Genomic DNA, 24,021 nt, shown 5'->3' with positions numbered 1-24,021 from the left:
GAATTTGGTTAAGAGATATGGTTTATTCCTCCCATAGTGGATAGGTGCCCGTGTTCAAACAGGGGACCTTTTGACGAATAAATACATGATGACAAGGCTTCGACTAGAGGTAAAATGGACAAGACAAAAGTGCAAGAACGCGGAGGTAAAATGAACAAGACAAGGATGAACAACGAACGAACAAGACCGCGGGGAGAAACAAAAACAAGAACAAAAACAAGAACAAAAACAGATTTCCCTCAAGACTTCCCATGGAATAATCATACTGCATCATGGATGGTTTTCGAAGACGCTTTGTGCGCATGTCTGACAGAGGCTTCAAATCGGATCCTCAATCAACAAAGACTCGAGAAGAGCAGTACAAGATACTGTAGAACGACGTTGGAGCAGAACAACGAAGAAGTTTTTTTTTTCGTGGTTTTGTCTTTCCGACTTTTTTTTCTCTATTTTTGATGTTTTCGAGTTTCTATTTTTTTTCCGGTTTGGCCATTGCGATGTTTTGTGGTTTTGACTTTTTATCTTTGTGTATTTTGCATTTTATGCGCTTTTTTTCTTTTGTGTGTTCTTCGCGGCAGAGTGTGGTGGTAAGAGATGCTCAAATATTGATGCTTTGATGAATGCTCGATTTCGCGCCGGAGATATGTGGAAGTAGAGGTAGATAATTGTTTGTTTATGGAGAGAAGAGCTCGAGGCAGCAGCGATCCCTCACCTCAAATGTTCTCGACAACATAGTGACAAGTCTTTCGGCAGTGGAAGAGCAGGAGTGTAGAAAGTGGAAGAGAGAATGCCGATGAAGTGGACTGTCGTTGCCATACCCGGGACAAAGTGGTGAAGATGAAGTGGTAAGATAAAGTAGAAGCCCGAAATTGCTTGAGATAGATGAAATGAGGTGAGGTGAAAGATGCCCCGTCCGACGCGAATGGTAGTGTTTGTTCTTGATGCAGTGCCACAGTCGCTATTGCCATCGCCGTCGCCCTGCCATAGATAGTAGAGTATGAACCTCACCAGCAAGTCAATAACCGCAGAAACAACTCGTGCCGCGACCACGAATAGCTAGTAGTGAACAAGACGCAAAGCCGGGGCCCCAGCCTACTTCTGTCACCACCAGCGGAACAAGATACAAACGAGCGTCCCCATCTGTATCTGTCAACCACTTGGTGGGCGGAGCAAGACGCAACAAGCGTCCCCAGTTGGGTCTTGCTCGCCCAGTGGATGTTGGACTTTGTCTTGACTTGTCTTGTCCTGTGGCTCGCGAGCAGCTTGTTGGTTCTGAAGTTAGTAGAAAGAAAAAGCTATGCTGGGAGAAGAGATGCAGAAGAATTTGTTAATAAAACACGAGAGGCGTGGCGATGGCAGATGGCGAACTGGGCGTTCTACTGCCGGAAGAGGCGGGGGTCGCTGTCGTCCCAGATATCAGGGCGTTGAAGGGTCTGACGGCGAGCGCCGTGTGGACAGCGTGGATCTTGAGAGCGCATGCTCATGCGGGCTGTATGTCGGTAGACGCCGACGTCTCCGGCAGAAGAAGCATGCTCAGTGTACTTGTAGTTGGGCTCCTGCGAATCCTCTGCCGCTGAAGGTGGAGAGTGCGGAGTGAGGATTCCGGCGCGACGAGCAGAGGAGGCCGACGAAAGAGAAGCCACAGGAGAAGGAGGGTCGTCATCTTCGCTCGCATCCTCGTCTTCGTAAATCTCGAAAAAAAATGGATTCATGTTCGGATTCATCGTCAGAGGAAGACTCGCTGTCGGAGGAAATAGAGATTGCGTCGTCGGGAGTCAGGCCAGAGTGTCGCTGGGATTTATGCTCAGGTCCGGATTCAGAAGCGGCCTCATGGTCAGCTTGAGAGCGAGTGTTGTCTCTATCCTGATCTCCATCCTGATCTCCATCCTCATTATCCTCATCATCACCCTCATAACCATCATTAACCCCAAACAAAGCCTGCGCAGCATCAACAACAGGATCCTGGCCGGGCACCCTCGCTCTCAACCCACCATAATACCCCTCATTAAACGCATCCCCAAGCTCACGAATCAAAAAGGTATAGCCCATCGGCGGCGGACCATCAAAAGTAGCCTGATCGTGACCGAGCTGGGTTGCGCGCTGACCAGCAGGCTGCGTACTAGCGATATCTCGAGGGGCGGATAGATATGCCTGTTCGATGTCAGACCGGTCCTTCTCGAATGTTCGATAGGCTGGAGGAGCGGCCACTTGCTGAGGTTGTTCGGGGGCAGGGGAGCGGGGATCAAAGAGCACTTCCCACAAGTCGAATACGAAATGGTCGCCGATAGCGCGAGCGGCAGCGGGATGAGCACCGGCACCGGCCACGGCGTCTCCTGAATTGCGATTGTGTGTGCCGCGAGGTGACTGTTCCTCGGAGTGTCTTGCAGCAACGTTTCGTCCCTGTCCTTCTTGCTCCTCGGCGCCGAACGCATCGTCAGCTGTGCGCTTGGGGAAAGCAGGAGGACCGGAAGTGGGATCTGCGTGAGGAGTCGCCGAGCGTGCAGTTCCAGAATTGTCTGAGCCGCGTCCATCCGTGTCAGACTCGATAGTCTGACAAAGGAGACGTCGACCCCTGATATCGGAGAGTGGACGGCGAGGAGTGTCTGCGGTGCGCGCGACATTCTCGTTGTCGCTGTCAGGATCAGAGTCGTGAGCCAACCTAATGCCTTGATGAACGTTGACAGTGCGCGGTGCGCGGCGAGGGACGTATCCAGGCCGGGGAATGTTCTCCTTGTCGCTGTCATTCTCGTCGTCGCTACCAGATTCAGACGAGCTGGAATACGGCGAAGGGTCAGAGGGAGGCGAGCAGTTCTCTCGATCAGATTCGGTGTCCGAAGAGTGTCCCGAAGATGAATGCATAGTGATGGTCTCGTCTTCATCCATGACGCCTGTCGACGAGGGCCGTGAACGCTGCAAGGCAGGCGCGTGATTCTCCATGCCAGTATTGACGGAGTGGCTGTCGGACACATAGTCAGGTAAATCCTCCTCGGGGCTGGTTTCGCGTCCAGCGATGACACTAGAAGAGGCATTTTCGAGGCTGGCAGCAAGCGATGTCCAGTAACTCCGGCGAAGCTCACTCTCACGACGCTCAAGCTCATTGATCGCCTGCAAGCCATCCGCAATTTCGTTAAGAATGCGCTGGGGCTGAGTGTTAGCAGAAGCATTGCTGTCCGGCGAGGACAGAGAACTCACACCAAAGTCAGAGAGAACTGTTCCAACTCGCCGAGGAGAAGAAGGCCCCGGCGCGTCCGAAGGGTCAAGGGGTCGGATTTCTACATCGGAAATAGTGATGGCTGTGTCATCGCCAATGGGCTCAGGAGACCACACTTCAGGAGGGTCGGGACTAAACCCAAGCGAGAAAGGCCGGTTGAGATTCGGAAGGATGGAACAAGGGGAGCCATACGCAGAAGAAGGATCAGGTCCCGCCGAAGGTGACGACCGGCCAGCCGATGACGATGGCCCAGCAGCTTGGAAGGGAGCATCCACTGGGCCGATGGCATTCCGGTCTGGAGCTCGCGGGACCGGGGTCATATCAGGGCGCCAGAGAGGCTTGTCAGATCCAAGGGATCCAGGGCGTAAGGGCGAAGAAGTCGAACGAGGGGGGGCAGTCGCCTCACCAGCAGACTCGTCATTGCCGTGATGGATGTCAGTTAAAGGGAAGCGGCCGACAGTTGGCGAGGTGGGACTGTGTGTAGGAGGCCGCGTCGCAAGGGGAGAGAGATTCTCGTCAATCTCAGGATACGCCAAGCGAGCGCCGACCGCATCTGGAGCTTGAGCGAAATTCTCTTCAGTGTTAGGCTCAAAGGTGGCCGAGCTCGGGGTGAATGTAGGAGATTGCGGCGATTCAATGCTAGGAAGAGGCTCATTGGCCTGAGGAGACGCTGAACGAACCCCGTCCACATTGAAAAGTCCTAGCAAGTACTCCTGGAAGGAGGGCTCATAAGTGGGCGAAGTTGGGGTGTACTCAGGCAAACCCGCCGAAGCTGTGGTAGGAAGAGGCTCGTCGACCTGAGGAGACGCCTCGCGACCGACGGTCACGTCGGAAGAAGGAGCACGAGCGTCAGAAGTGGGCTCAAGTGTCAGCAAAGTAGGCTCGTAGGCGGGTAAGGTATGACTGGATACAGGAGATAGCGCCTCAACAACCGGAAAAGCCTGAATAACTTGGCGAGTCACCTGGGGAGCAGTCACAGGAACGTCAAGCGTCGGCGAGGTTGCGGTGAAGCCAAAAGATTTCGGGGGCCGAATGATGGTCGAGGCCTGGTCGACCAGAGGAGAGGTCTGACGATGGCGAGCTCTACGGTATTTCTCACGTTCAATACCATTTAGATGGCAGTATGCGCAGGGAGTCCAGGGACTTTGCGCGGCTCGAATGCGGTGGCGCCAACAACGACGACCGATGGGACTGGTGTTCCACGCGGTGCGGGCCGAGCCGATGCGCGCGGCATGCGGAGAACTCTGGGCGTTGTGCTTGGCGGCAACCTTGCAATCGTCGAAGACATCATCATCATCGAGGATGTTGCTGAAACCACGCTTCTGTCCGCAAACTGCGAGTCCATAGGCAAGAGCCTCAGTAGCAAGTGGAAGCCCATTAGGTGATATACGCGCTGCCGCACTTACTATACCAGTAGGGGCGTCGGTCATGGTTTCTAACTCATCGTTTACCTGATCGTCGTGGGCGGAGACTTCATCAATATGAGCCTCAGTAGACAAAGTGGCCATATCAGACTCGTCGTAACCTTCACCGACGGGCCTAGTTTGCAAGTAGGTAATATCCGAGTCATCTTCCGAGTCGTTCTTACGGTCCGCGATCTCGTCAGAACCTTGCTGAGCGACTTGCTTGAGCTCCGGACCAGACCCCCGACTCAACTCGGCAATGGTGCTCGGTTGGGCCTGGTTGTAATTTGAAACTTCATCGGCCCTCGTCAGCTACCAAGGTCTCAAAAGATTTCAGGTGATGAAGGGCTAAGACTTACCAAGCTCCGCCTTGACTTCAGCAGGAGTGTTATCATTGTTATCGTCGGACATCGTAACGTCGGAGTCCTCGATTGAAGAGATAGGAGTAGGTGTGAAACGAGGGTCAGGATGAGTATTTCGTTTATCTGAGACCTCGTGAATCCTCTGCAAATCCTAAACGAGCGAGGAAGGTCTGACTTACCAATGTCCGAGTCGAGGAGCATATCATCATCATCAGTAGACCCATCGGCCGGCTTGTCATCAGCTGCAGGAGCAGCGTCACGAGTCGGCTCGGAGTCGCCATCAATGGCAGGCAGACCATTTTGGACCTGGGGCGGAACAATGTGTTCGTCGTCATTGCCTGTAGGGGAATGTAGAGGAAGCGGCGGCCAAAGGGACGGCTCTAAAGCAGTAAGATTTTCAAAGCTAGTTTGAAGGTCCTCAAGTTGTTTGAAAATGTCGAGTCTATCGTCTTGGCCTGGAGGACCATCGAGAGAGCGTCGTTCGTGGAGAAAGTCATGCAGGGACTCGATATTTTCCAAGAAGGAAAAAAGGCGATCCTCCAAGGTCTTTAATTGGGGTTTGGTGATGATGTTGTGAGCTAACATGTAAAAAATCTCGAGCCACTTGTCCATTTTCTCGGCAAGACGCTCGAATTTGGGAATGTCGATGAAGGTGTTGGCCACGAGGCGATAGAGCAAAGAGACGATCATGAGCACTTGGCGTTGATATCGCACATAGTTGGGGTCGGTAACGATGCGCCTGGCGTCCGGCATTTTGAATGCGGGCATCCAATATGGACGAGCGACTTGCACCAAGGAAGCGTAAAACAATGCTCACAAAAGCTGTCGGCCGTCCTGTAAGACGGAAAAAGAATTGACAGGGAAGAGAATGCTGGTAAAAGCTGGAGAGTGTCTGGGAAGACAGGATGGGGGCGAAAAGAAGAAGTACCAGAACGGTGGGGGGGGGGAGGAAAAGATAGACTCAGGACTGAGTGGGAGAAGTCTTAAGTACTAGACGGGGAGTGAGGGCGAGCCTGGGAGGAGTTCGGGAGTAGTAACACCTGGTGGTGAACAGCAGTCACTGAACTCCCTCACCCCCCCTCGATCTGACCAACCACAGCGCGAGGGGGCCCACTCGGGACTCTTTTCCAAGAAACGCGCTCTGTGAGCACATTTCGCGGGATATCCCTGGTTGAGGCTCGTCATTGGGATTGTGTGCAGCTAGGCGAAGACGCGTGGTTATCTCACAGAGCCGCGTGAGGTTCGCGAGTCGCGGGGTTGGACTTGACGGAGGGGTACTCTACGTAGCTTCCTCGACGAACACCTCCCTCACTCCTTCCCCTCAATCTGGTTTAATCGACTTGCTTTAGCCTTGGCTCCTTCGTCACTCGGATCCATAGCTCCTCCCATTGAATGTCGACTAAGTTATGCGCACCAGGACTTCTCCTTATGCTGACAGTAATTTCCGGCCGGATGTTCGCCCTGGCACAAGTCAAATTGACAGGGATCAGAGACTTTAGTAGCGCGTATCGCCACTCGCTCAAGCACGGTTCACGTCCAGCACGTCTAGTTGGCAGTGGTGAATCCGCAGACGGATATACGTGACGCGCGCAGAGGCCACGCAGCTGTCGCAAATCCAGACGGACAAGCAAACCTGCCCATACTGAAACCTGACACTGGCTTAGCACAGTAGCTGGTAGTTCTTGTCTTCCTGCCGCTAGTTCCTCTCGCATGAGGCTCGCGTAGATTTAGTAGAGCCGTTGGTGCGTTCTCCACTAGGCTTTCAGCGCCGTGTAAACTGGTCAACTCCCCTGGAGTCTACATTACCGTGTCACAGGCAGAGTAGGCCGCGGGATAAATCTTTAAGCTCAGCTTCACACTTCAGCGTAGAGTATATATCACTAGGGTCAGAGATTGCGAGTACAAATACAACTCCGACTTTGTTCGGTAACCCAACTTGTAAAGCAAGCTCAGGTAAACGGCAATTGTAATTCCGCTTTCCTTCCAGCTCAGAAAGCCTTCCCACAAGCCCTGAGGAGTCTTCCATCCCCCACCGTTATCAAGAACACTTTCCAGTATCAGAGCAACCGGCAGCCACAGTGTGAGAGCTTCTCCGCTCCCGGATCGGGAGACCTGAATGCGGACTTTCAAACGCGACGGCTGCGCTGACTATACAGCGATCAAAGAAGAGGAGGGGGGCTTGGATTTGATTCGTTTCGCAGAGGTTTGAGGGAAGCAAATCAAACCGGTGGCTTGAGCGGACTTGTGTTCTATTGAATGGGTGCCACCGTTAGCGTAATCAATATGAGTAAGTACGTAGCACTGGTCAAAACCCAACCGCTGGGAACATGAGATTCTGGTCGATAGAGAGTATGCGGCAGAGGACGGCGACCTGACCAAAAGCCTGAGACTGCGAGACACGGCCTTGGTCTCTCAGATGTGCTAAATCCTGCTTCGAGTGGGTACAAGAGATTAGGTAGTTCGGAGATGGGTGTACCTGAATCACTGGGATAAACCTGATTTAATCATTGCCAGAGCAGGACGAAAACGAAGGAAAGCGATTTTGGTCAGCGACCATTAAATACCTGGGCATAGAGGAAACGCATCAGCATAGATTCAGCAACCCAACAAAACCGTTGTGGTGGGATTTTCGCTCATATCAAAAGCCCGTGCATCACTCGCGCCCTAGGTAAATGCCGATCAGCTCTGAGAAAGCAGGCAAGAAGAAAATTTCGATAATATGGCGAACGGTGTGGCAATTTTGTATTCAGATAGGGGGGGTCGGGGGAGTTCTCTTGGAGTGAATCCAGTGGAGGACGTTAAGTCCGCTGAGGCAGGGTGAACGACGTAGTGAAGCCGGCTGTGAACTAAACTGGCCATAGTACTTTGAGTCCGCAGACTGCCGCAGAAGACCACGAGAAGCCAAATGATGGTTTCCAGAGGAATACAGATGGCCCAATCAAGTGATCCCATTGCCATTCAACTAAGGCGGTTAGCTCGTAGCTGGTGGTCTTCGTTGTGATCACTTCACGGAGATCACGGGAGCGTCGGAGACGCTGGAGTTTCAGCTGACTTGCCCAATACTGCCTTTGGACGATCCGAACTTCGTGAACTAGGAAGGAAACAGGGATTAGAAAGTTTTCTTGCAACGGAGGTTTAGAGCGACGGGCAGTGCTATGACGAAGCTCACCATTTGCAACCACTCGGCGAACGTACAGTAATCGTAGGTAGAGGCACCCGACCCAACGGCCTCACTCTGACCATAGTGACCGATGAAGATGACGAGGAGATGCATTTTAGAGTTGCCCATATAGCTCTCCATACTTCAGCGAACCACGTCGCTGTTGAGGAAGATGCAACCGTTGGGCGTAACCAAGCCGCTTGGTCGCTCGGCGTAATAGGAGTGGACAAATTTTTTTAAAAAAAAAACACGGCAATCCAGCTGCAGAGCGGCAAAAGGCATGGGAGTGTTGATTGATTGACGAAGTTGACATTGTTTGGCTGTTTGGGGCGTGTCTTTGTGTCTCTTCTTTGCGGCGGGCGGGTTCGCTTTTGCGGGGAGAAATCGAAGTGCACATGGTGCGGCGGAACGACGGAATGATTTGAGGCTAAGAAAATCGTGAGTGGGTCTCTAGGATAGATATTTGAGTGTGTTCCCTGTGCTGTGCCGTCGAAGTCTCTCAAAATACCCACCATACCTGCACGATTTGCCCGGGTAGGGTTGTTGTCGCGCGCCGAGAAAGTTGAACCAGTGAGAGAGTTGCCAAAGTCACGTGGCGATAAGGGTGTCTTTGTGGTAATAGTGGGCTTATCGGCAGCGAAACTTGGTTTCTCCGACGGGCTAGTAATTTCCAGCGAAATTCCGGATTCTCGCTTTCGCGGGGTTTAGCGATAAGCGGTGATAAGAGCAATACACGCACTACTGTGCACTTCGGACACGCCCGAAGCATTCTCAACAGCAGTGGTCCATGAGTTATTTATAGTAAAAGGTATCTCAGAGACCAACTGCCGTCTACTAACGATGATATACATATAACCTAGCCCGATCTTGGTAAGCTGCGCGATCGCGGATCAGCTGCGTCAACTATCCTCGCAGCCGTTCGCTTGCGGTCATCGCCAGGGACCTCAGTCTAACTCTGCCCAAACTACCATTATAGAAGGCGCCGTCGCGTTGCTGAAGCCTCAAGCAAGAGCTAATCCCCATTGAATCCTTCTAGTCAGCCTAAAAGGAAAGGCAGCAACCCCAAAGCCACTGCTGCTCAAGATCTAGCGTAACGTCTCTTCTCCTCCAGTTCCATTCAAACGAACCCATTCACCCCAGCGGATAGCTCTTCCACCAAAAGTATTCTCCAAGATTACCTAGAAGCTTGAGACCCATCTCCGTCCACTCCCTCTAGTTCGACTCCTCTCTTACTTTCCTAGGCCTGGTTTCTGAAACCTCTCTTCTTCAAGCATCTCCCCTTGACTTATATCATCAGCTTTCCATTCCCACTTCTCTCTGCCAACCACCATTTTGGCCTTAATCGACCTTCATCTGTACCCAGAACTTGCATTTTTGAAACAATAGCCTTCTCGATCCGAAAACTTGGCCGAACACAAATCCTCGAAACCTCTCCTTCCTTCCTCCCATCCTCGAAATTTCTCACGAACACCGCAGAGATGCGCGTCTCCCTCTTCTCAAAGCTCCACTCGATGGTGACCTCGAGCGTCCCATAATCCTCCTGTTCGAAGACCCTCACTCAAACCGTCGCCTCCCTCCCCGCAAAATTCCTCTCCGCCCTTCGCTCAATCATCCCCGGACGCCACCGGGCGGAGCGCAACACCAAATCCCCACTCTGCGCCGTGTTCCCCAGCAATGAGAATCTCGCCCTGACCATTGAAAAAACCATCCGGATCAAATCCCTCATGAAAGGCGCACAGACACTCTACGAATTCAACTCGCACAACCTCTCCTCCACCTTCGACATCACCTCCACCCAGAAAGACTTCCATCGCTACGAAGAATGGTCATTCACAATGGGTCTGCACGAGGACGCAAACACGACGAAGAAAATCGAATACAACACGTCCTTTCGTCTCTCTAGGCGGGGAAAGAATCTCCGCAAAATACTTGAGGCTGAAGCTGGATCCGGCGGCGCCGAAGCAAAAGACTTCATGCACCACATGAAACGCTTGGAAGATCGAGTTCTTAAGTTAGTTGCCAGGCTTGTCACGCTTGACAGCGGCGCGCCGTTTGAGAGGGTGCGGCCGCCTATGGAGTTTTCGCTGCGGGAGGTTGAGGCTGCGATTGAGAACATTATTACCTGGCGGTTTGGGGATGATGACAATGATGATACCAACGATGATGATGATGAGGATGAGGAGTTCTTTGATGCTGGGTCTGTTGGTACTGAGGTGGAGGATGAGGGGGTCTATGTTACGTATATGGATGCTTTTGAGTAGATTGCTCCTGTCTTGTGTTACACTTGTTCCCCTTTGGCCTGCGTTAGAGGGCTATGGTTTATAACTCTAGAGAGTATTGGACTCGCTCGTCATGCACTGAGCTGGGTTTCCACCAGCAAAGGCGTTTAAAAGAGACTGATTAGAATAAAATCACTGCCGGTGGTGTTTCAAAGGGACTTAATGGCATAATCGTGTACCATTGTTACAAACCAAGTCACGCAAAGGACAATTCTTCCTTTTTACTTTCTCTTTCGGCCGTTCTCAATGACCATATTCGGAGGAATCAATTCGCGTCGTAGGGCGTCCACGCTTGTAGAACCTCATTTTTCCTCTCTCCAACTTGGTGTATGATCATCATGCATTTCTGGATATAGATATATATTTTGATACAAAGTCAGCTTCTGCCGTCGCAGCAGGCAAACTCTGGGTAGTGGGATAAGGACTAGATCTCAGAGATGCTATACCGCGTTTGAGATCCCCACCAAGGTCGCCATCCTGACACCGCCGTAAAACTGGATGCCTATAAGCTTCCTCGGCGATGTTCTAAATTATTTGAAGAACGTGTTTGAAGACAACCGCCCCATTGTTCAAGAACGCGCGGATACTGACGGCTGCTAATGGCGAATGCGAGCTGCTTGGTCGTGTTTTGCAAAGCGATTAGCCGCTCATATGGATGCCGCTACCGGCCTCATGAACAACTTGGATCTTGTGCTGCATATGGCATTTGACACCATTTCCCTTGTTTCTCATTACTCTCGCTGCAGCTTTTACTAGGGACACGAAGGGTTTGTGGACACCTTGGTGTCATGGTCAGTTCTGATTCAACCATCGTGTGATCATGCACAAAGTCGTTTTGGGATGGCAAGCGGTACATTGCTTCACATTGACCCTCGAGGTGAGTTCCTAGCCCAGGGTAACAAATGACGTCATCTCTCAAACAAAGAAGGAGGTGGACGGGGCGTCAGGGAAGGGACAGCGTGGGACTTCATGCCCTAGACTGGCCACTGCCCACTGCTGTGGGTCGCACCTACCTGTCGCTCCTCCCTTCCCCGACAAGCACAGGGACGAGGGCCCAGAACCTCGACGTTCCTATTCCTGCCTTGTCTGACATCCGCCCGCCTCCACTGACCGTCGCCATGGTGTTGAGCGACGCCCATAATGCCAAGCACCCAACGGTCACCTCATTCCTCGTATCTCAAATCGGTCTCTTCTCCGAGGCTCCAGTGCGCTCGAGGCCCGGATAATTGGCTGAGAAGGGGTCGCAAGCCGGGATTCGTGCCTTCCGTCGAGGTTGTTCGACTGTGGTAAGCAATCTGGGAACGTTCCGTTTTTCTCAATCATCGCCCCAGTCCCTCATCGAGCGCGGTCGTAATTTTGCTTGTTGGACTGTGGCCATCGGTCTATTCATCAAGGGCCGAATCAGCATCTCCGGTAGTGTCGTCTTCGACGTGCTAGTGGTAGATGGAGAGAATCGGTCATCGGTAATCGGAGCCTCATGAAAACATTCCCGTCGTCTGGTGAGAGAGAGGGGATCCCTAAATCTGGACAGAGCTCTCAGTCGCAGGAGCCGCCTGTAACTCCATCCGCCACCCACGTTGAGACTAAGACTGACGCGTCGGACATCAGATTGAGAAGATGTCGAAGGTTCGTCGTCTTCGACGGTGTGGACAGATGGTACTTAGGTACTTGGTAAGGTTCAGTACTTCCTTTAATCTACAGCTATCTCAAAGCCACTTCCGCTTCCTTGATCTACGTTGGATGCGCATCATTTCTAGGTAAGTAAGTCGATAACAACTTGATTGTTGAGCTAACATATGACGGAAATCTCCAAGACCCCGAAGAATCCACAACGCCGCGGTATTTCCTTATTCCAACTCCGCAGCCATCTTGGTCTAAGCCAAGGCACAAAAGCATGAACTAAAAAACGATGATACAAAGAAATGTGTCCCAGAGCCCCTACACGGAACCTCGTCCATCACAGCCTCACATCACATCGCAGGAGATAGATGAAGTGAGAAGGAAAGAGAGGAGAGAAGCTAGGCATCAATGGGAACCCACTCCTGATCCTCTTCCTCATCAGCATCAGTCTCAGGAATAGTGGAAAGGCGATCATAATCCGCAAATACCGAATCAAGATTCTCGTCCCAATCCTCAACGTAATCATACTCCTCGGCCTCGGCAGCCTTAGCATGGACGGTCTTTTTGAAAGCCTCGCGCTTGGCCTCAAACTCCGGAGTTAGTTTCGCGAGCTCGGATGCGGCCTTGCGCTTCTCCTCCTCCTCAATAAGCTTCAAAATCTTGCCGTTGTACTTCCGGTTGTAGGTGGCCACCTTGTTCTTCTTTGGCTGATTCAGCTCCTGATGACTCATCTCAGCTTCATTCATCTGTACCTGAGCCACAATAGAAGCCTGGTCATCTTCGAGGCGCTTCGGTTTCTCTGAAAGCTCACGCTCACGCTTCTTGGCCTCCTGGTGGCGCTTGGCGTGACGGTGCGCTTGAGAGGCGCTGAAATAGGGAGTTGTGGGCTGCTCGGTGCCAGAGGCCGCGACGTCGGCTCCCCACTCCTCGATTCTAGCTTGCTGGTCCGGAGTCAAGGGAGGGTACTTCGCGTTCAGGGCAACATCTTCATCGGAACTGTTGCTGGACTGCTCAGCGTTCTGATAGCGGCTCTTGGTGACCTCGAGGTAATCGGCGAAAGACTGGCTGCCCTTCATGCCCCATTTCGCTTGCCATCCGGGCTGACATGCATCACCGAAGCTAGTGTAGCCTTCGTCCTGAGCAGGGGCAGCAGAACCATACTTGACGTTTGCTTCCTCGTTGTAGTAGTTGGAAGGACGTCCGCTACCCTGAACCTTGGTCTTGTGCTTTGGCTTGGGAGAGGGAATTTCCTCAATGGTGCCGGCGATGTTCTCAATGTCGACGAAGATGCTACCGACGGTATGCTTGATCGCGGCCTGCATCGAATTGATGCCCTTGTCCTCAACGTGCTCGTACTCATCAATTTTCTGGATCAGGCGTGCAAGGTTGCGTCCAAGGCGGCCCAGGTTGCGCTTGGTATCCTTATGGTTCTTATCGACGGTGTCAACGGTCGCGTCGTTGAGCCAGTAGATGAAGGAGTTGAAGCGGGTGGTTAGCACGTCGACGCTGAGGTTGTGGCCCTCGACCTTTTTCATGACCTCCTCCATGGCCTCCTTGTTGGCGATGCCCATGTTGATGATGCGATGGAAGGCCCCCTGGGTCATGGTGGGGAGGTTTCCTTCCGCTTTGGCACGCGGGGCAGACATCTTCGCTGATGGATTTCCAACGGAAGTGTCAGAGGCGTGGTCGGATGGTGGAGAGTTTTTGCGAAGCGATAGAAAGCGTGAGTATCCAACTGACGGCCCCGGAGGCTTAAAGAAACCAAACTCGAAGCAAAGGAAGCTTACTTTGTGCAAAGGTTTTGGAATCGAAGGTGGTGAGGAAGCAGGTATTGAGGATTGACGTTGGAGTGGTTGAGGAAGAAAGAAGCTCTCTGGTGGGAGCGCCATCAGATAGATATAGCCGGCGTAAGGAGTTTGGGACTTGAAAACTCACCACCATCTGCTTCACTTTATGGTGCTTTGTTAGCCTGAGGCCATCATAACGTCCTGTCACCCCTTCTCACCACTGGCCAATCTGATATCGAACCTGGCGGCTAAGTGGGGGCATCACGACCCCTTGCTCTACGTACCAGACTTTGGCGTGTTTCTTTGAGTCATTGCATTGTCTGGAGGGTTCCATGATGCTGGGGAGTGAATAGTGAGTGAAAGGCTGCCTGCCAATGTCATTACTATGACGTCTCGCACAATGAGGTGAGGAAGATCAGATTCAAAGAGGAGCTGGAAGCTCACCGCCAAGGGTGCAAATGAGAAGACCTTTTCACTCAGCGACCCTCTGAATGAGACCAGGCTACTTATTAATTGACTAACAGGTCTCGTCGTATCTGGGTGCTCTGCCTTTTGCCACTTGGATGGCGGTCGTCTTGGTCAGAGTAAATGCCTATGTTTGTTCGTCTCAGCGACCTGGAGCCTTAAGGGGTTGGCGCCATGGCATCCGTGGATCGTTCCTTCAGTTTTGTTTAACCTCATGTTTCTATGCGATTGGTTTCATTTGCTAATGTCTAATCTTTCCATAGTACGTCTGCCTCCTCTGCGGTACCGTCCGAAGCTAGCAGTGTAGCCGCTACTCTCCACGAGGCGACTCTGTGCGTTACAACCCGCTAAGAAACGACCTCCTTGTTATAACCAAAAGAGGTGTCGGAGGTTTGGACAGTCCTCCGCTATCATACACAGTATCGATAGGTCTCGCCTTTTGTGCGTTCGAAGTGTTGTGACATAGACGCAAGGTTTGAATACATTGAAAGTCAAGTCGTGCTTGGAAGGCCTTGTATATGGTGTTATATCTTGTGTGGTCATGCCATTGTGTCACCTGAGGCAGAGAATTCTTAGTAATTCAAGGCCTCCAACTACCGAAGTCATAAGCCGAACAGGTTTGGATGTATCCAAACCTCCAAACGGTAAACGAATTCGGCTATGAATGTTGTTTACAGTACCTCTGCTTTTACCTATAAAAACTCCAAAGCATTCTTGAAACTAGAAGAATTCATCACGCTCTTTACCTTCAACATAATCCCTAGTATTCGATCAGTATTCCTAGCTAGTACGGTATTCAATGGGCCTAATACATTGTATACCCGAAGTCGATTATGGATGCAGATGAATGGTCGTAATTTTCTGATTAGTAATGGCACTGCCCACAAACTAAATTCGGGTGCTTGCTTTACGTCTGTGCTGTAATTGAAAATCCTTTATTTACTAATAGGCAATCTCCCTACCGGAATCTAATCAAGCTTCTCGTGCACTGTAGGATTCTATGATTTTACTGTCGACGATATCGCTTTCCTCCGCTCGCGGATATATATAGGTGACAATATGAACAGTCCCGCCCTACTAATTTTCGAGGGAACTTGTATACAGCCGGAGACTCTATATGACACTAAAGTCCTTCCAATTATGGAGAAGCTATACCTCCAATATGCGAATTATACTCTAATCTGGACTAACGAAAGAGCACACTGGACAATACAGCTCAAAGGATGTTTTAATCACGCCAGCGCTATACGCGATAGCGTCTTGGAAGTCTTTGAACATCAGTTGACGTCCAATACACTCTCGCTAGCAACCCCTTCTCTATCACCTCGGTGTGGGCCTAGGTAGTTTGACAATCGGCGGAGTGTGTATAGATCGCCAGCTCGCCGTCGAAATAAAGTTCCAGTGGGTAAAACAATCTCGCGTGGGGGCGCACGGGGCAAGCCGCGTCGTAGATTGCGCCCGCGAATGAGAGGTAAGGGATATAGATCGGAGGTATGGGGGCTTGGCGCATTTGAGCGCAAAAGAGTAAACAGAAGGACCGATAGACGACCTTTCATGCTTACCGTGACTTAGCAAGGGGGTGCAGCATCGCCATTCGACCGATTGTGACGTTGATGGTCCCGGACCTTGCCGTCGCCGTCGCCGTCGCCGTCCCCGTCTCGGAGGCCCTGGCGGAGGCAGCCTGCTCTCGAGTACTTACATAGGTAGGTAAGTATGGTAAGTAGGTCAATGATAAGAATAATCTTAGAAGCGAGGATCTTAGCTCGAATTATCCAAACAGGTCCGTGTTCCTGACACACAATGCTAGTGCGTCGTACCTCGGACATTTGAGCATGGATGATGGATCTCGATCGCAATCATCGGACTCCGCGGAGGTATACCTCAATATTGAGACGATGCCTCAGTTGCAAAAAGCCACCAAACAGATTATTCTGTCTGTAGTGGAGTAGTGAGCTTAAATTCCGGTAATCTTTGAGAGAAATCGTACCTCTGGTCTTGTCGTACCTGAAGGTTGCCGACTCGCGCCTCGGCGTCGGGAGACCAGCGAATTGTTATGATGGCGGAGCTTGACCGATTCGAGACGTTAATGGTTCGGCAGTCATGTTCGCGTCTCTTATCACAGACAATGTGTATCTCGTATCTCCACTTCAATCGTCCTGGCTGCAAGGGAGAGCAAATAACGTTCGGGGAGCGGCGCCCATCAATTCCAGTCGCAAACAAGTGGAGTGTTCTTCTTGACTAGGAAAAGGTGGCTTCATAGTTTACGGAATATTCTTTGTTGAATGCTTACATTCGGGATCGAGACTTTGTCGCATCCGTCCGAAAATGATTCGCCTCCAAGAATGACGATGAAGTCCTTGAACAGCTGTGCGCGCACGGTGGACGTACTGCGACAGCGAGGAGAGATTGAGGAATAGAAGTCCAAGTATGATGCCAAACTGAAGCAAATGCGTTCTCAAAACAACGCGGTGATTGCTGAACAGCTATTTTGAATCGGGCGCCGCGGTAGATAGCTGCACTCCCCTCCCCCAAAACTCAGTCTACACCGAATGGTGCACAGGCATGGAATAGAGCGAGGAAAGAAAACTCTACTGTCCCAAAAAACAAAAGCAAAAAGTCGAGCCTTTATTGTATACGTTTTTCTTAGACGAGCGAGCGCTTCAAGATGTGGTCCTTAACCTCTACCAAGGGAGTCCCGATCGACGATATTGTGTGGCAAAGTTAAATGAATCTCATAGGCATCGTCGCTCTAGGTAGTCTGGCTGATCAACCACTCGCGGGAGGAAGGTCAGATGGTGAGGTCGAGTGGGTGTGAGGCGTGCAGCAAAGCGAGGGCCTCGACGAGAGGAGAAGAGTGCGGAACAGGGGATTGGATATTCAAGACTTTTAGGATGCAGTATCTATCAGCTGGCGAATGGCAAACAGGAGAAGGTAAATGCCTTGAATGAAAATGTATATATCATCTGGGAGTAAAGGCCCTCGCGGTGAAGAGAGAATCTGAGCGTGTCTTTCGTATCAGTTGCAAAGGGATGGTATCTCATCGAATATGCGATCCTCAGGAAGTCTGTGGGTAGCAAATTGGATTTGCGCTTGAGGATGATATTATTAAGTGCTCCGGACGACGCTGAGGAGCCGGGGCAGCAAGGTTGGTCGTATTCTCGACCGATCACGCGCATGATTGTGTGAGGTAAATTCTCTAAACCATGTTTGCAAATTCGAGAAGATGAAATATATGATGGCAAAGAAGCAATACGCATCGTTGAGGTTGAGAAGTCTTCGAGTATGTGTCTGGGTACCTGGTCGGCGAAGCGCTAAGCCACTCAGATCGCGCTCAGTTCCTGCCTCTCCGACGCAAAATTCAAAGACAAAGCTGATTAAAAGACTATCAAAAATCCGATAGAGCATGACTGATCTTGGATATTTGGTACAACCTGCCAATTTATATCTTCATCCTAATTGACGGGACAAAATTCATACCAACAATCTTGTGAAGGAAAGAGAAGCAAAAGATTACAAACATATCTACGGTTACAGCTTCAAAACTTCAACGGCCAGCAAAGGCCAAAGCTGTCAACCATACAACATCATTACATACCCCCATAAGATCCCCCTTCGACGCACCCATCCGAACGGCACTCTCATCTCAAACCTTCGTAGGCCAAATCCCGCCACCAAGTATACACTGAATAATATTCCCATGGCACTGATCCGACGGCGCTTCACAAACCGTCATACTGCCAAAGTACAACATATGAACCGACACATTCGCTGGCTTTGCAGCCGCGATCCCGTTCTGGCTGTTGATGCCTTCAACGTACGATATATCGTCGAGGGTAACATCGTCCCCGAATTCCGCGGTAACCCAGTACTCCGGCGACGGTTGGCTGTAGTCGTACGGGAATCCCCATGTTAGCGGTAACTTGGGAACGGGATCGCTTTTGTGCGTTGCTCGGTATAACCTCGTGAGTTCTGTTGTTCGTCGTGCTGTTGCGGCGTTCCCTATTTTGGGGGCTCCGAATGTAAACTGTTGGATGGAGAGGAAAGAAGTCAGCTTGACCCCGAAGTGTGTATAGTGAGAAACGCCATCCCCGAACGCACAAGATCTATAGACCGGTCGTTCCAACAACCTCTACTCCGTACCAACGTTGCGCCCATCGTAGCCACTGCTCCACCAAGACTATGCCCCGTAAAAACAAGTTGATAATCCGGATACTGCTGTAATGCCATTCTGATCGCGTACAGCACATCTCCTTCGACAGATTTCCACGACGCCCAGAAGCCCGCGTGCACGTAGCAGTTCCAGCATAGAAGCCAGTCCCAGTACGCGAGGAAATTGAGATCAGCTCGCGAATTTTGGCTGGATGTGCTGCCTCGGAACACGAGGACGATGAGTTTGCGGAAGTTGTCGAGCCCTAAGAACCCGGTTACGTCGCCTAGGCCGCGACTGTAGCATCGCAGATAAGGGTCGGGGTCAGTATATGTTCGACAATGAAGGGCATTGCTTGGGAAGTACACACTTCTGAAACTCGAATAGTGTGGTGACATTGTAGTCCGTCAGCCGCGGGCATCCGAAGTCGCACGTTATGAAGAAGGAAGCCGTTGAGTTGTTGTTCTGATCGCAGCCCGAGGCTCCCGCATACTGGGAGAAGATGTTGAAGCGCTCGAGGAGTGCCTCGTCAATATCTGCATTTCCTTAGCTTGAAACTTGACCAAAGATAGCCACCGCGTGAATTACCTTGGGCGCCCGACGGGCCTAGCCATAATAGCAGTAAACCTGCCGCGTAAATCACGGCTATGCCAGGTATCATGCTTGCTTCTCGCGGGGTTGGATATACACAAGAACAACAAGCACGACGGCAAAGATGAGCCCATCCACGAAACCAAGGGGATGATCAACTCCTTGAAGTACCAATCCCATTGTCCTCGGAATGCCCGGATGCGCGACGTAAGTGGTAACTATAATGATATCAGAGTTTGAACTCTGAAGCATAAAGAGCAGTATTCTAGTGGGACTTTTCCGACTATGAGAAAAAAAACCTTATACCCTGGTGGCACAACCTCAGGGCCCAGACTGCATTGGTATCCCGCAGCTCCGTACGCTTGCGCGTGCCCCCGTTGATGGCGGATTTAGCCCTCGATCGGCGGGTTTCACCTGGGAAATTGCCCGCCATATATTATCAGCACGAAATGAGCTTCAAACCCTTCCTGTGAGAGTAATGGTCCGACGAGCTATGACGGACCGGTCTCCGCGATTGCAGCCCTGGAGGCTGCCTCGAATACGCTAGCGCTGGAACTATGTGGAATATGCGCTCTGAGTCAAACAACTCATAGGTAGTCCCTAAGGCATTGAATTAGAATACAGAGAAGCACCTCGGGTATGGAATATACGTCGAGGTCAATTCTCACGAGTAAACTGCTGCGATTGGGGGACTTCGAACTCTCCACGGAGGTCATCGTTGTAAATGAAGGCTCGGCTGCTTATTTGGACATGAAAACCATCATCAAAAAACCATTTGTTGCTAGAAGTAGTGATTCAGATCATGAAGTTGACGATGATGAAGGGGGTTTGCTTGTGTGGTGGGAGAGGAGGGGAGCCAGGTGGTACTGACATTCCGCGCTCTTCAGTTTCACCCACCACAGGCTCTTGGTGCGCCTGTCAAAAGAACCTTCAGCTCACATCAAATTATCCTGCCAAGACCTTTGCTCACTCTAGGGATGCTCCAGTTATTGATATTAGTAGACGTGGCGGATCTCACGGGCTCTTAGAAGTTTTCCAGCTGCCGCCGCGTACCTTAGGCTTCATTGTGCACGCACTGTCGAAACACGTCTCTCGCCAAACAACTTGGAAATATCTACCCACCCCAGTTATCAATATGTTCGCGATCTGTGAGGACACCGTGGTGGTGTTTTCAACTTTCGCGTTCATGGGGAAGAGACGCACATCTCACAGTGGCTTCGGAACCTGCTGCGACGAAACGTGGAGAGTTTGCAGGAGAAAAGGTGACCAGTTGACGGTGATCGCACTTGCCATGTTGGAGCTTCATCGACTCAAGCACAGACGAGATCTAGAAACGTTGGAAGTGATAAATCAGTAAGGATAGGGGGTTGGTTCAACCTTGATGGGCCAAATTGCCCCGCCCACAATCCCAGGTACCTCAACCCCTCCACATCAAAACCGTCAAATCGTCCAGGATCAATGATTCTATTCGAGCCATTGACGGGTTTGTGTCTGGTCGAACGTTACCTACTCTTGCCCAATTCCGCGATTTCCAATCGCTCCTGCCTCCTGAGGTCCGGCCTTCCTCACCGTTTTTACCGTCGTGCTACCAAACGATTCTTAACCGTCTTTTACGTCTCTCCGCACGCTGAATGCACTATCTACCACTCCTAGAAGCAAATAGCCTCTCGCATGCCTGGCCGTTAAATTAGGACCGACAATTGTCTCCTTGCCTCCAGGCCAATCTGGGATAGTTTCTGTCTTTTATCGAGGCAAACCGACGTCGGGCCTCTTAACTAAATTTGGGGAAAAAAGGGAGGCAAAAGGCGAGACCTCATGTACTTTTTGGACGACCTTGATGACACAAATGGCAGAGAAACTTGGTTTGAACGACTGTATCTGAAGGGTGGGCTGCGAATGCCTCCGAAGTGTACTGAATCCGACCTCTGGAGCCAGGAGGGGAAGATTGCTACTTATACCTAAACCTGGTAATAAACGTAGAAGAGATTATGATAATAGAAGTCAAGATTTGTGTTCCAAAGCACCCTGACTGCAGCTGCTCACCCAACCCAGTCCCTAGCTAGATACACGATCATATGACCGATTTCGACAAAACACAGAACGCAGCAAAGTACAAAGGAAAGGGCCACATGAAAACGGATGGGCATCGGTTCTGTGATGGAGCGTCAGGTAAGGTGCAAATTGTTCATGGTATCTTCAACAAGGCAGAAGTATCCAACGCCTATCCAAGGTATTCCAGACAAAATAGTCCAGAATGTGGCGATTCATAAAGAAAAAGAAAAGTCGTTATGTGTGGAAAGGTGTATGGTAGATGTTCAGAAGGACATCACAAGGCTTATTCATATTCAAACCAACCTCGGGAAGGGGCATAGATTTGGCAGACAGAAACCATACACTGCCGTCTGATCTGCCAGCCGTACCTAGATCGGACACTGGTATTTAATGCATCTGGGAAACGTTACGCCAATCTCAGCCGACATCCAGATGGTCAAAGTCATGGATGAGAATCGTGCCCAAGAAACACAGTAAGACTGGAGGTTTTGCAGTCATCCTATTCGACGAACGCTCGCCGGGCTGCTTCCTTAGAATCTACCTAACGGGCAAGGACAATTGAGGTGCAGGGTACGGGAAGTTGGCCTTATCAAGTGTTTCTACGAACTAGGAAAGCAACTGACTTGGCTGGGGGAGAACCAACGGACTTGATGGAACGAGATGAAGGGACATGTAATTGCATAATACAGACAGAAATTAGGAAACCCATGACTACGTCCTCCAACGTTTCAAAATGGATCTCTAATGGCATCGGATTATGAATGATCAGCTCCGGGCTTGTATCCATGCATGTGGATGGATATTCATCCCTATCGGAGACACTCATGTTTGCTAAATATATCCAGGTCAAGCAAGCCGAAACCTATGCCGCGACAAACGAGTAGTGTTTTAGTACTAAGGGAACAAGGGGAAAAAAATCAATGATTCCCTAGAAGCGAAGCTAAAGTTTAAGTACATACAGATAGAGATCGAAACTCCAACCGTGTCAATCCACGACGACTTGGGAGGATCCAAGATAGCTGAAGCGCGGCTATAACTGCCTCCCACTCGCCTTCAACAAATCATCGGCGAGATAATTCAGTAAATTGTAGACAACGGTATTCAGCAGGCCAGGCGGTGCAAACGACGGAATGAATTCCACCTTCTGCCTAACCCAGCGCCTCCAGCGCTTCCGGTGAAAGAACTCTGCGCCAAATGTCACAATCACGCGGCCCCAGTGGATGTCGGGGTGTGCTCTCATCAGAGACAGGACGTATCGCTCGTGCTTGGTTTCCCGGATGTTTGCTTCGATCAGGGGTGGATCGATTTCTACCGGCCATGGTAAGGGCGTGGTGGTGCGTAGGGGTGGAGGGGGCTCGATATTGACCTCGGGGAGAGGAAGATCAGCTGTTTCAGCGGCTTCAGTGATCTCAGCGATTTCTGGTGTTTGTGTGGCTGTCGCCTGAGGTACCGGTGGCGTGGCAAGGATGTCCATTAGGACAGAGCCTCCTGCGGGTTCAGGTTCAGGTTCAGGCTGTGAGTCCTCTATCGTCTGCGGGTACTCAAGCGCCCCGTCTGCATTTGTATCTGCATTTGCATTCCCTCCCACTGCATTCTCAAGAGCCCACTCAACTGACTCAGTAGCAGCCACACTCTGTCTTTCATCCTCACCCCGTTCATTGTATTCAAAGGCATCACCTGGATGCGGAGTTCCAAATTTCGTAGGCGGAACCTTCTTCATCCACCTCTCCATCTCCCACAGGAACCCCGTGACCCAATACGCATCGCTGAAATGCACGAGCATCTCGTGCCAAGCGGCTCGAAGGTGCTCGTCGCTCATTTCATCTGCTTTTGTCTGGGCAAGTGCCTCGAGCCCTTCGAGTCCGGCAACCATATCGTTGTAGATCCGCCGGAGGTTGTGCGCGAATAAGATGTAGTAGCCCATTTCGGGGAAGGTGTAGCGGCGGGACCAGTGGTTTGTGAGGCCGTCTGTGTTGGGATCTTGTGTTAGTGAGGCTGTTATTGATAGCTGGGAAGGGAAGGCAGCGACTGGATGTGCTGGGGTGCGCTTACCTTCTGAGTCTACGACAGCTGCGCTTCCGCCAGGGCTTTGGGTTTGGCTCTCGCTATCATCCCCGTCGTCTTTCTCTTTCTCTTTAGGGTTCTCCCCAAATACCCAACCCATCGCACGCATCCATTCATGAAACTTGTCAAACCAATATAGGATCCGAGCGGGGTTCGATACTGCAGGACGGACCGAATCCAGGTCCATGATTCCGTAGCGTTCGAAGGCGAGGTCATACCTCCCGGATATAACGACGTGGGCGAACATGTTCATCATTTGTTCGATTTTTTGCGCGACGTCGCCGGGCATTGCGATGGGTCTCAGCGTTTCCTGGACTAGGTGTAGCTGTAGTCGGATGTGGGCTGCGAGGGGGCGGGCTTGTTTGCCCTGTGGGAGGGCCATGTTTGGGAAGCACATGGTGAGGACTGGATTTTCGTTTCAATGGGAATGATGGATGCTCTTTAGGGGAGATAATGTAGGAATGGCAAAAAGAGGAAATATAAACCTGCATAAGAAGTTGGATAAGTAATGAAGTGGATGAATTCCTGGAGAAGAAGTGTTGCCAGTGAATGTACAAACTCAGGGCACATTCACCTTGGAAGAATCTGGAGAAGTTCTGTTAGCGCACCCCATTATCTCTCTATGAATATTTGCTTGTTCAGGTCATCTTGAGTAGCCTCAAAGCGGCTTGCAAACCATTCATCCTGTACCAGAGGCCTCATATCTGAACCCGACATGAGCTCTGCGTGGCAACGTGCAGTATATGCTATAGTAGTCAACATTTACACCAAGATTGGCAACCTAGAAGTGGCCGTTACCAAAGCGGGTGTGCTACTTGGAGAACAGGGCATTCACTTGAGATCTGCTTATTACGGAGGGTGACTACATATTTGGCTGCCACCT

The 24,021-nt window shown here is 51.0% G+C and overlaps 5 protein-coding genes across 5 annotated transcripts; 1 reads left to right on the top strand and 4 right to left on the bottom strand.

Annotated features, from left to right (window-relative positions):
• Positions 1–1,373: 1,373 nt before the first annotated feature.
• Positions 1,374–5,726, bottom strand: BDW74DRAFT_178081 (uncharacterized protein; the record flags this gene model as incomplete). The annotated part of the gene is made up of 4 exons (XM_073729111.1): positions 1,374–1,665; positions 1,736–4,904; positions 4,971–5,096; positions 5,153–5,726. The coding sequence occupies 4 exons, from the start codon at positions 5,724–5,726 to the stop codon at positions 1,374–1,376; spliced, it is 4,161 nt and encodes a 1,386-aa protein (XP_073583797.1).
• A 3,885-nt stretch (positions 5,727–9,611) lies between these two features.
• BDW74DRAFT_178080 (uncharacterized protein) lies at positions 9,612–10,394 on the top strand (the record flags this gene model as incomplete). The annotated part of the gene is made up of 2 exons (XM_073729110.1): positions 9,612–9,647; positions 9,684–10,394. The coding sequence occupies 2 exons, from the start codon at positions 9,612–9,614 to the stop codon at positions 10,392–10,394; spliced, it is 747 nt and encodes a 248-aa protein (XP_073583796.1).
• A 2,036-nt stretch (positions 10,395–12,430) lies between these two features.
• On the bottom strand, positions 12,431–13,678 carry BDW74DRAFT_178079 (uncharacterized protein; the record flags this gene model as incomplete). The annotated part of the gene is made up of 1 exon (XM_073729109.1): positions 12,431–13,678. One exon carries the CDS (start codon positions 13,676–13,678, stop codon positions 12,431–12,433), a length of 1,248 nt encoding a protein of 415 aa, XP_073583795.1.
• A 4,249-nt stretch (positions 13,679–17,927) lies between these two features.
• On the bottom strand, positions 17,928–19,092 carry BDW74DRAFT_178078 (lipase family protein; the record flags this gene model as incomplete). The annotated part of the gene is made up of 4 exons (XM_073729108.1): positions 17,928–18,308; positions 18,425–18,728; positions 18,802–18,967; positions 19,020–19,092. 4 exons carry the CDS (start codon positions 19,090–19,092, stop codon positions 17,928–17,930), a joined length of 924 nt encoding a protein of 307 aa, XP_073583794.1.
• A 3,012-nt stretch (positions 19,093–22,104) lies between these two features.
• BDW74DRAFT_178077 (uncharacterized protein) lies at positions 22,105–23,520 on the bottom strand (the record flags this gene model as incomplete). The annotated part of the gene is made up of 1 exon (XM_073729107.1): positions 22,105–23,520. One exon carries the CDS (start codon positions 23,518–23,520, stop codon positions 22,105–22,107), a length of 1,416 nt encoding a protein of 471 aa, XP_073583793.1.
• Positions 23,521–24,021: the final 501 nt, after the last annotated feature.

This window comes from Aspergillus multicolor (assembly GCF_047715735.1).
Source record: "Aspergillus multicolor strain CBS 133.54 unplaced genomic scaffold BDW74scaffold_12, whole genome shotgun sequence".
Lineage (NCBI taxonomy): Eukaryota > Fungi > Ascomycota > Eurotiomycetes > Eurotiales > Aspergillaceae > Aspergillus > Aspergillus multicolor.
The sequence above is the reverse complement of the archived record's forward strand: the minus strand, read 5'-3'. Positions and strand labels throughout refer to the sequence as shown.